General features: G+C 38.6%; 1 protein-coding gene across 4 annotated transcripts in view; it reads right to left on the bottom strand.

Annotated features, from left to right (window-relative positions):
- The window catches only part of PATJ (PATJ crumbs cell polarity complex component), a 354,647-nt gene that overhangs the window by 54,777 nt on the left and 287,407 nt on the right, over positions 1-12,463 (bottom strand). For all 4 annotated transcript variants that reach the window (XM_055305729.1, XM_055305727.1, XM_055305728.1 and 1 more), the window contains one exon: positions 10,615-10,748. In XM_055305729.1, the coding sequence (XP_055161704.1) occupies positions 10,615-10,748 (134 nt within the window). The remainder of the gene's footprint in view (positions 1-10,614; positions 10,749-12,463) is intronic.

Below are 12,463 nucleotides of genomic sequence, written 5' to 3'. Positions count from 1 at the left end.
TCTGCCACTTATCCTAACTGTGTGATACTTCTATTAAGGTATTTAACCTCACTGAACCAGTGTTCCTATATCAGTAAAATGGAATAAATCCTACCTTTTAGGGTTTGAGGATGAAGTGAGATTATGTATATAATGTCAAGCAAGGTGTGGGCCAAGTGGATGTCGAATAATTGCTAATGAGGACTTCCAACTCATACATACCTAAGGTTGTAGGGGGTCTGTCTATATGGGGCATGAAGGAAGGAATGTGTGTCAGAGTGGTTGAAAGTCATGTCTCTAAGGATGAATGACACTAGTCTTGGTCCGTTTTTTAATTTCTATTTTTCCTATAATTATGGTGAGCCAAGAATACAAATGATTGCTGTTTTTCTTTTCTTCTTTCTTTACTTTTTCCTCCTTCCTTTTTTCCTAGATTTTATTTTACTTATTCATGAGAGACACAGAGAGAGGCAGAGACAAAGGCAGAGGGAGAAGCAGCGTCCCTCCAGGGAGTCTGATGTGGGACCCGATCCCAGTACCCCTGGATCCCGACCTGAGCCAAAGGCAGATGCTCAACCACTGAGCCACCCAGGAGTCCCTAGATTTTATTTTATTTTTAAATTTTATTTATTTATTTATTTATTTATTTATTTATTTATTTATTTATTTATTATTTATTTATTTATGTATTTATGTATGTATGTATGTATGTATTTATTTATTTATTTATTTTAGATTCCCTAGATTTTAAATAATCTCTACACCAAATGTGGGACTTGAATTTACTGTGATCAAGAGTCATATGCTCTACCAACTGAGCCAGCCAGAGGACCCCCCGACTGCTAATTTTTTTTTCCCAACTGCTAATTTTTAAGAAAGATTATGCTAAGGGATATTTCAGGTTCTTTTTTTTTTTTAAACGTTTAATTTATTTATTCATGAAAGACACAGAGAGAGAGAGAGAGGAGGGAGAGAGGCAGAGACACAGGTAGAGGGAGAAGCAGGCTCCATGCAGGGAGCCCAACGTGGGACTTGATCCCGGGGCTCTAGGATCAGGCCCTGCGCTGAAGGCAGCGCTAAACTGCTGAGCTACCCGGGTTGCCCGATATTTCAGGTTCTTCTTTTCTCTTTCTCTCTTGCTTTCTTCTTCAGAGGGAGACAGAGAAGGGCAGGGCAGAGGGAGAGGGAGAGAGAGAATCTTAAGAGCCTCCATGTCCAGCACAGAGCCCAATGTAGGGCTCGATCTCACAACCCTGAAATCATGACTTGAGGTAAAATCAAGAGTCCAAACGGATGCTTAACTGACTGAGCCACCCAGGCACCCCTTTAGGTTATTCTTTCTTTTTTCTTTTCTTTTCTCTTCTTCTCTTTTTTTTTCTTTTCTTTTTTCTTTTTTTTTTTTTTTTAAAGATTTTATTTATTCACAAGAGACAGAGAGAGAAGCAGGCTCCCTGCAGGAAGCCTGATACGGGACTCGATCCCCTGGGCCAAAGGCAGGCACTCAACCGCTGAGCCACCCAGATGTCCCTAGGTTATTCTTTCTAAAGTCATGGACCACTCAGGGCTAAGGCCAAGGGACCATTTGAATCCCAACAAGATCTAAGCCAGATTGCAAAGTCCTGCAGAGTCCTGGTATTTTGACATTTTTAATTTTCATTAAATATAGTCAGTATTCACTGTTTGTGGGTTCCATATTTGCAAATTCACCCACTCCCCCCAAATCAAGGTTCCTAGGGCATTAACAGTCATTTGTGGACATGGGCAAAGTGGTGAAAAATTTGAGTTGCCTGATTCACTTATTCCCAGGTGAAGTACAACAGGGTGACATTTTGCCTTCCTGTTTCATCTCTCATGCTGTGAACAAACACCTTTTTTGTGGCCTTTTTAGTGCCACATGTTTTATATTTTGTGCTTTTTGTTTATGCTTTTGCTGTTTAAAATATCCCCCAAGCACAAGACTGAAGTGCTTGTCTTATGTTTCTAAGCAGGAGAAGGCTATGATGTGCCATATGGAAAAAGTACGTGTTAGTTAACTGTTGTGCATTTATGAGTTACCATGTTGCTGTCATGAGTTCAATGTTAATGAATCAACAATAGATATTAAAATAACCTATTTTTAAAAAGTAACACACATAAAACAAGATTATGTATTTATGACTATTAAAAAAATGTTGTGACCGTGGGGTGCCTCGGTGGCTAGGTCTGTGAAGTGTCTGCCTTTGGCTCAGGTCATGATCCTGGGGTCCTGGAATCAAGCCCCCCATCAGACTTTCTGTTCAGCCAGGAGCTTGCTTCTCCCTCTCCCTCTGTCTGCCGCAGCAGCACAAGCAGGATAGATAGATGGGTAGATAGATAGATAAATAAAACCTTAAAAAAAAAAAAGTTGTGACTAGAGGAATCCATCTCTGCATTTACCCCAGAAGTAATGGTTTAGTATTCACTATTCAATGTTTGCTATGACTTTATAGAACACGAACACGATTACTGTGAATAACAAGAACGGACTATACTTCCTACTGTTGCTTCTCCCTGGTGATACTTGTCTACAACACAGCTGGGAAGCCTCATGTGAAAGTGATAAAGGCAGAAATGCAAACACAAGCTATGTATAATAGGGATGGCAGGACTCTTATCAACAAAGGCAGGTCTCTGTTTCCCCTGCTACAGTGGGGCAGTAGGTTGATTAACCCAGGGATGAAGATGGAATGCATGTTTTTCGCTGTAGCATGTGTTACTATGATTACATTCCATGTGTTCCGTAGATCTATATTTTTTGTAACCCATTACAAAGGTAAAAAGCAAAAATGCTAATCTGCTCCACCTTAAACCTCCTGCTTTGATGCAAAAGGTATTTGGCATACCCTCACGAATTCATGAGAAGCAACATGTTAAAGAGATTACTTTCAATATCTCATAAGAACATGCACGACTTAAGGCAGAATGTAGCCAATAAGTACCATATTTTATTTATTCTAAGATGATTTTTCTCATTTTATTTTAATTTTATAATTTGGATGAATCTCAGAGTCAAGTGTACATTCAATATAATGCTTTCCTGCCATGGATATGATAAAAGATTATTACTTTAGAAGAAGTACAACATCTGTCAAGCTGATATAGTTCTGCTTGCCAACTTCATAGGTTGAATATATAATTGTTTCTGTTCAGAAAACCTGAAGAAGTCATATAAGCTATCCAAGGGAAGTCAACAAGAGTCAAAAATAACTTATATTTGGAATCATACTTTTTGAAAACTGGACACTCTTGCTAAAAAATTAGGGTTCACTATATAGCTTTTCTAAGAATCTCAAAACACAGTCTTCAATTAATCCCCATAAAACTTCACTGCAAAAGGAACAAAGGGCAAGTCTCTATATCCTAATCTCAATTTATTCATTTATTCTAATATGCTTTGGTTAGGGTATGAAGATTCACACCTACCAAACCTTCAAGAGAAAGAAAATAGGGATCCCTGGGTGGCGCAGCGGTTTGGCGACTGCCTTTGGCCCAGGTCGTGATCCTGGAGACCTGGGATCGAGTCCCATGTCGGGCTCCCGGTGCATGGAGCCTGTTTCTCCCTCTGCCTATGTCTCTGCCTCTCTCTCTCTCTGTGTGTGTGACTATCATAAATAAATAAAAAAAAAAATTAAAAAAAAAAAAAGAGAAAGAAAATAGATCACAATGTTCAGTACCTACTATATTGAAATACTGAAATATTCTTGGGTAATTAACTAAAACAACATAAATGAGTGTTAAATCAGCAACACTAGTGGTTCTTTTGACTAAAAGGATGGATCAAATGATCAGATACACAGGAAGCAGTAACAGCAATCTGTGTGTGTGTGTGTGTTTGTTTTAAAGCAATGGACTAAATCAGCTATCCTAAAACGCAAGCTTGGGGATTGCAAACTCTTACATATTATAGGTAACTAAAATATGGAATGAAAATCACAGCAATAAAACAGCTAATATAAGAATTGCAATGAATATATAAAAAGTTTCACATTTTAAGGCTCTGAAAAGCTTTCCCTTCTCAACCTCAGAAAAGAAACTGTTTTATATTTACTTAAAATGGAGTTCCCTCGCCAAGACTGATTTAGCAAAAGGTTGATACTCATCAATATGAATATAATTTTTCATACTGAAATAGATTTATTTCAAGGAAATGGGATAATATTTGCATTATATTTTCTAAGTCCCTATAGTTCCATCTGGTCCTTATTTATCTAAACTTTACTCAGCTTGCATAATATTTTTGCTTACAGTCATATTCTTTAAGATCAGAAATGCCCAAATCTGGAAATTCAGAGGTACTATTCGTTAACATTCTTTCACTGTGATTCATAGACTTTTTGCAAACTCTGCTTTGATTTTAAAATAAAACTAAGGTAATAAGATGTTTTGTGTAAAAATATATGACTTAAGCAATAATGATAAAAGGAGCCTGGCTTTGGGGGATTACACGCCAAAGCAAACCACACTCCTCATGAAACAGACCGTGCAAAGTTCATTTGAAGGGGAACAGCAAAATAAAACACTTAATCAAATGTAAAATAGTTTTCTATTCTGCTTACTTTAAAAAAAATACCTAGTGGTTTAAATTGCTACAGTTCTACATTTAAATGGTCAAAAGCAGTAACTGCTAAACAACAGCAAGCATCATGGTAAATCAGAGTTAAGCGAGGTCACTGCAGACCTGAACACATGGTTAAGAGCTAAAAGACATATTTTTCACTTCAATTTCTAAATGGATGACTTTACCACATAGTAGCGAAATGTGACAGCCCTTCTACCTCGATGCTTCTTGCTAGTATACCTCTCCTATCTATAGAACTTCTGTTTAATGAGACTGAATTAAATCGGTACTAAATCAGGTGGTGAAAAAAAATGGAGAGAAGTAAGATTCCAAATCTGACATTCCCAGGCCTTTTAAATACTAACAGTATCTAAATTTTACAATCTGTCCTGGGCATCCGCTGACCTCATTTACAACGGGATGGTACCAAGAATATAAAGACAAAATAGATGCCCTAGGCTAATTGTTTTCCTCTTGCAAAGAGACAAGTTATCTCCACCTCAGAGAAACAATACAAATATAACAACTAGGGCTTATATTCATAAACTTAACCTGTCTAAAAATGATAACAATGACTAGCTTCCATAAAACAAAACCAAACAATAATTAAGCCTTATTTTCTAGTTAAAAAAACTCAAGACTTTGAAGCTTTGAGAAACTTGTGAGATGGGAATGCAAAGAGAGAAAATGAGTTTCCTCAGACTGTCATAACCTTGAGAAAAAAGACTTATTGATGTAAATGTTCCTGCCTGATTAAAAAATAAAGCTCAATAATAATATCCTTGCAAAGAGTGGCTGCCTGCATTTGTCAAAATATTTCTTGAGATTTGGCACTCACTATGTACTTCATTCCACCTTTGCTCAGCTGATGTTTTAGAAAGTTCTTCCTTATGAAAATGTGAAATCTGTTTTTCACTGAGCTCCTTGGAAGAACCTGTTCGTATCCATCATCCACAAAAAGATAATCTTACATATGTTTGCAGAGAGTTGTCATTGTCCCTTCTGATCTTCTCTTTCCTAACTCTATTCAATTCTTCCTCACAATGATGTGGTTTCAACAACGTCCTTGTTGACCACATAAACACGCCCAGAAATAAACAGGATACTCTAGCTACAGTTAAAACTGATCAGGGGAGTGCTTCAGACAGATCTAACAGCAGGTGCAAATGCCTTGAAAGAACTGAAAGAGGCCAGCATGGCCAGAGTTCAGAATGGCTCTTTCTCCACATTACTTGTTCAATACCAAAAACAGTCCAAGTCTGCCAATATTCTGAAATAAAAGATTTGTTCAAGTTTTTCTTTCTCTTCTCTAGAATTCCCAAGGCTGATAACAAAATAAGTACAATAAAATGACACTGGAGAACTATGTTTTACCCCTTCTGAGGACAATAGAGATAAGACTTTTGATAAATGATACAACAAACATTTCAGAGAAGGGGGAATTGAAGGATTCAGGGAGAGGCTTCAGAAATATGTGGTGAACATCACAAGAGGTAAGAGTTCTTGGTCTTTCATTGGTCAGAATATGCCACGTCTGCCGAGTTGCAAGATTTCATGCAAACTAGCACCCTAAGACCAGAAAGAATGGTGGTGGTGGGGAGAGATAAGATGATGGGTGGATGGCTGGTTGGAAGGAAATAAAAAATAGGAATAAATATATTACCTATTTTATGCCTTATCGGATTTCCTTGCTGTGTGCCCCTCTAAACTTATATGTAGAAACTCCAATGCCAATGGGATGGTATTAGGAGGTGGGACTTTTTGGAGGTGATTGGCATGAGAGCAGAGTCTTCATGAGTGAAATTAGTGTCCTTATGAAAGAGGCCTCACAGAGGTTCCTTCTACTATGTGGGGATATGAGAAGTCTACAACCTAGAAGAAGGCCTTCATCTGACCATGATAGCACCCTGATCTCGGACTTCCAGGCATCAGACTATGAGAAATAAATTTCTAATGTTTGTAAACCACCAGTCTGTGGTATTTTGTTATAGCAGCCTGAACAGATTAAGATACTGGCTTACAAGAAATATATAAAAATTTATCCATATTAATTAAATCTAGAAAGTGTGTACACTGTAGTTCCACTTCTTTCTTTCTTCCTTTCTGTCTCCCTCTCTTTCTTGATGTTGAACTCACAACCCTGAGATCAGTACCTGAGCTGAGATCAAGAGCTGGATGGTTAACTGACTAAACCACCCAGATACCCCTAATTATACACTTTTCTACTTAACAGAGAAAATCTTTATTTTCATAGTCCTTAATAGGAACTTTCATTGGCCAGTCCCTTATCTTAGACCATAAACACTGAAGGTAGTAGAATAAACTTGACTGAATGTGTAAGGAGAGGGTTATTTCACTCAACTTTATGTCCTCAGCACTAAGGAAAGGGCAGTCTTTTTTATTTATGAGAGACACAGAGAGAGAGGAGAGAGGAGAGCGCGCACAGCAGAGACACAGGCAGAGGGAGAAGCAGGCTCCACGCAGGGAGCCCTACACAGGACCAATCTCAGGTCTCCAGGATCACACCAGGGGTGGGGGTGGGGGGAAGGCGGTGCTAAACCACTGAGCCACCCGGGCTGCCCCGAAAGGGCAGTCTTGAAGCAAACATATGCAGGCTATCACAGATGAACCACATTCACCAAAAACAGACCTGAGAGCACATCATAAGATTAAAACAACAGAGGCAGAAGTTTGTCTTTGAGGATTGGGTCCAGGTGTGCCCGTAAACCTTCTGGAGAGACTCATCCTCACCATTATCTTGGTTTATTTTGAAAGGCTTATTTAGATGACTGGCTGCAAACATATTGGGATGCTAAGTGAGATCTCCCTCTCTGATCTCAGAAACCATCTGCCTTGTCTCTGGAGCAATTATTTATAGCAGATAGCAATGATGTGGTGTCAAGACCAAGTCCCAGAGGTTTTATTCCTTCAAACGTGGCAAAAGTATCTATTGGATACACAACAAAGAGGGCCCAGAAACCCTAATTGGGAGAGTTGGCGCAGATGCTTAAGAAGGGTCACCAGCACTCAGGATGTGCTCTTTCCCCACATCAGAGCTAAAGGAAGGATGCATCACACAATTAAATGTGCAAAGTGCAAAGGTACTTTCAACAATGGCTCAACACTGTCCATAATTTCCTCTCAGATACTCTCATCTTTATTTGCTAACTTCCTGGTGGCTGGGTGCCGTCCCATGACCTAACTGGATAATGTCACCTAGAGTGTCATTTAGGCTGCATATGCCATGTTAAAATTTGGAAGGAAAAACAAGATCTCTGTAGCAAACAATGGTTTTATTTGTTAAAGCATCTCCCCCAACCCTGCTGTTCAGCTTCATCAAAAAAACGACATGGCTATATATAACTCAGGAGTCTAACTTACAGCTTTTGATGAGGTACCTGAGGTTAAGAAATAAAAGCTGTGTCCCATTTCTCATTTTTAAGTGGTACTTATCCTTCCAAGGACAATGGGATTTACAGTCTCAAAAGGCAGAACTATATATTATGAACCTCAGAATGCTGTTAAAGAATTTGGGGGGGGGGTGTGCTGCCTTGTGGTGGCAAGAGAAGCAGAATATAGTATTTAGTAAACAGCCGCACATTTAGGAAGCTGTAGGTGATGTGGAGCATCATGTGGAAGCTCCCAAGCTGGTAGCCAGTAGCACAAATATATGCAACAGTAAAGACTGAAGAGCAACACAGGTACATCTTACTCAGGTTATCCACCCCACCCACATAAAGCAAAATCATATTAATAACAAGGAAAAAAAATCAGCTAACTCACTTGGCTAGGCAAAACACGCTATGAGATTTCCTATTGGAAAAAAAATTCCCTATTTCCTATGGGGAATCTAGTTCTGCCCAATTTTAAGCAGTATAGACTTAGATTTACAAAAAATAAGAGGGTTATCTCTTCATGAAAGAATTTGCTACAGAATTTCCTTAAAATGTAATTTCCCTGGTTTATTTCAAGTATAGATTTATACAAATTCAGTTTATTTAATATTCAGAGATATCTCTTTGGAAAAATGAGAAAACAGGCCCTGGAAGGAGGGAGAAACAGTCAACATTCAGGGTCGACCAACAGTTTCTGCATACATACTACCCCAAAGACCTTGGTATAACAGATACATGTAATATGTTGGGCAAAGTTTTCTTTAGAAGTTCCCCTTCCAGGACGCTTGGGTGGCTCAGTGGTTGAGCCTCTGCCTTCGGCTCAGGGCATGATCCCAGGATTCTGGGATTGAGTCCCACATCAGGCTTCCTGAGAGGAGCCTGCTCTGCCCTCTGCCTGTGACTCTCATGAATAGATACATAAAATCTAAAAAAAAAAAAAGAAGTTTCCCTTCAAGTGGTTTGGTCTAAGCTCTATTTTTAAATCGTATTTAAATCACAGCCCATGAAAGGGTGGGAGCTAAAACTGGCTGTGGAGCTGGTTAACTCCAGGTTAACTTCCCAGTCCCATCCCAGCTGATGAAAAAATGTCCTCGTGAATGCAAGATGCCTCACACAGCAGGCTCTCCTGCACAGGCCAAGGGAGAATAATTCAGGAAATAAATTATCCTTACCTCGGGAGAAAAGTTATAGCCATACTTGAATCAGGGGGATGAAGATAAAAATCCTTTAATAAATAAACCCCCACCTCTAAGCACATTCCTGTTTGGGTTGTTCACTAGCAGGGTGTGGTGCTGCCTGCCTAGTTTGGGTGGGACAGCGGGAGGGAGCAGGGTGGTGACAGGGAGCGTGCAGAAGGCTGGAAGATGAGGGTTGTGCTGAGTTGCCCAGGGCTTCAGGGGCCTAACAGTTACTACTGGAAAATATAATGGGGCCTCCCCACTTCCCAGCAGTGCTAATATGGAATTATTATAACCAAAACGATTTTTACTAATCCTATTATACTTGTTTTATCTGTAAGTCTGGCACATATAATTCATTCTTTACTAACTAAAATGGGTAAAAGAAATACCAAAATATTCATGTAAAAACATATCCATTAATAAGCAGCTTTGTCTCTAGGGAGAGACCTGGGTTGGGTTTGGAGGGCAGGGCTAGGGTGAAAGGGTTGGAGGGAGATTTGCTTTCTACTTTATATCCTTTGGCGTCAATTTAACGAGTATAATGTGTATGTATTACCTATTCGAATATGTATGCATTGATTAATCACATCTTTATAAACTGAAACCTGGAAAGTTTTACCAAAAAATGGTGCTGTGTAGTGACATCAAAATATACTGAATAGGGACCCTGAGTGGCTCAATTGGTTAAGCATCTGACTCTTGATCTCAGCTAAGGTCATGATCTCAGGGTTGTGAAATGGAGCTCTGTGGGGGTATGGAGTCTGCTTAAGATTCTCTCTGCCTCTGTCCCTCCTCCCCGTCTCTAAAAAAAAAAAAAAAAAAAAAATAAAATATATATATATATATATATATATAATCAAAGATCCATTTCCAAGCAAAACCGAAATTATTGTGCTGGAATAACTGATGTATATTTTTATCTAGCATTCTACTAAATAATAATGATGATAATAACAGTTCATACTTATTTTACAATTAGTATATACCAGACACTGGCCTAAAACCTGTTATATTTCTTTTTTTTTAATGTTTATTTTATAATTTAGTAAATTTTGAAAGAGAGAGCACATGTGCAAGTGAGCTGGGGGGAGGGGCAGAGGGAGAGAGAGAATCTCAAGCAGACTCCCTGCTGAGTGTGGAGCCTGACTTGGGGCTCAATCTCATGAACCGGAGATCATGACCTGAGGTGAAATTAAGAGACAGATGCTTAACTGACTGAGTCACCTGGGTGCCCCTAAATTCTGTAATAATATTTCTAAATGCTGCTATAATGTTGTTGGTCTAATAAGCATTTATAAAAAATACTCAATTTAGAGAAAATCCTGGTGAGAATTAAACACTGAGAAAAACTTGAAAGCTGGCCAGAACATGCCCACATATCTATGATTGTGTCTTTTTCCATGCCATGAAGAAGCCAGAGAAATGATAAAGGTTCAACAACTAACTCTGTGACAGTGGATATACTTCACTTCTAGGAACTTACCAAAGGTGTGTCCCTTCCTCCCACAATGCTGAGACCAAGACCTGAACGTCCTTTGGATATTTCTATAATCATTTCCTGGCCAGGAACAATGGGACACGTGGCAGGGTCCACTGACAGAGGAGCCTGGAAACCACCTGGAGAAGGATTAAACACAGAATGACTGGCAAGTAGAAGAAGAAGCCCAGCACGCATACTCCATTAGCTGGGGAGTGCATGGTTTGCATGTGTTCATCACTTCATTCTTTTCCTGCTAGGCACCATGAAGGAAAAAGCTTAGTCATTAATGCCCATTCAGGAAAAGATAAAACCTGACAGTTTTGAGATTTTTTAAAAAATATTTAATTAATTAATTTATTTAAGAGAGAGAGAAAGAGAGAGTGAGCACAAGAAGGGGAATGGGGCAGAGGAAAGGGAGAAATAGACTCCTCACTGAGCAGAGGCTCAATCCCGGGACCCTGGGATCATGACCTGAGTAAAAGGCAGATGCTTAACCAACTGAGCCTCTCAGGAGCCCCACTTTTGAGATTAAGGGAATAGCTATCCCCTTACTCAATCATCTATTTTTAACTACAATTGAACTTTTTAAAATCTTAAAATATACCCTGAAAACTTGTACAGAAAGATGTAAGATGATTAAATGAGTAAGTACATATATGCATATGTCATAATGCAAATGAAGAGTGGTATAAGAGGAGAATCTGAGTTATAGTTATAAGATACTAAGAAGAATTAGTGCTCAAATACTTTCAATGAGAGCATATAATGAATTAAGATATATAAAGGATTTAATCAATAAAGTATGATATGGCTGAAAATAAGAATTACCTAACAGTGATCCCAAAAAATATACATAGTAAAAAAAAAAAAGTGTCATAAATACAACATTCAAGAACTAATTGCTAGGTCCATAACTGTAAAACTTGTTAAAAGAGTTACTGCTATTTTATAAAGGCTTACTTTTTACATTTTTTTAAAGATTTAATTTTTAAATCTTTTAATGTAATTTCTACCTTCGATGTAGGGCTGGAACTTATGAGCTGGAGACCAAGAATCTCATGCTGTACGACTGAGCCAGCCAGGTGTCCCACGGTTTACTTTTTAGAATCATTGTTTTAGGGATGCCTGGGTGGCTCAGTGGTTGAGCCTCTGCCTTTGGCTCAGGGCATGATCTCAGGTCATGGGATCAAGTCCTGCAACGGGCTCCCTGTGGGGAGGCTGCTTCTCTCTCTGCCTGTGTCTCTGCGTCTCTCATGAGTAAATAAATAAAATATTTTTTAAAAAAATCATTGTTTTATTTTTTTTTCTTAAGTGTGTCCACCCTAGGTGTGGAGCCCAATACGGGGCTTGAACCATGACCCTAAGATCAAGACCTGAGCTGAAATTCAACCAACTAAGCTTGGTTGATGCCCCTAAATCATTGTTATTTATTTATTTATTTATTTATTTATTTATTTATTTATTTATTTATTTATTTATTTATTTGCTTTAGATTGGGTTTCTCTATAAACTGAGAGAAAAAAATTACTGGCTAGGAAAAGATGTTTAACACAACCCCTTTATCTAGCGTAACTTCTACATATGTGCATTTTCCAGATGACTGAAACTAATTGAAAAATCAAAATATTCAAAGTATTAGTTTCAAGAGATTCTTGCAGAAATAATAGCCTCCAGAGAATGTAATCTTTTTTGACAACAAAGTTTGATCATCATGAGTACTGATTCTTACACTGGGATAGAATCTAGCTAAGGGCTGATTATAAACGACCCCACCTGCTGGTCAGCTGCAGCTAACGCACAGGTTGCCAACCCAAGATCCACCAAGCTCATTAAACATCTGTATAAGCAAGGG

Source organism: Nyctereutes procyonoides, unplaced genomic scaffold (assembly GCF_905146905.1).
Source record: "Nyctereutes procyonoides isolate TBG_1078 unplaced genomic scaffold, NYPRO_anot_genome, whole genome shotgun sequence".
In the NCBI taxonomy this organism is placed as follows: domain Eukaryota; kingdom Metazoa; phylum Chordata; class Mammalia; order Carnivora; family Canidae; genus Nyctereutes; species Nyctereutes procyonoides.
The sequence above is the reverse complement of the archived record's forward strand: the minus strand, read 5'-3'. Positions and strand labels throughout refer to the sequence as shown.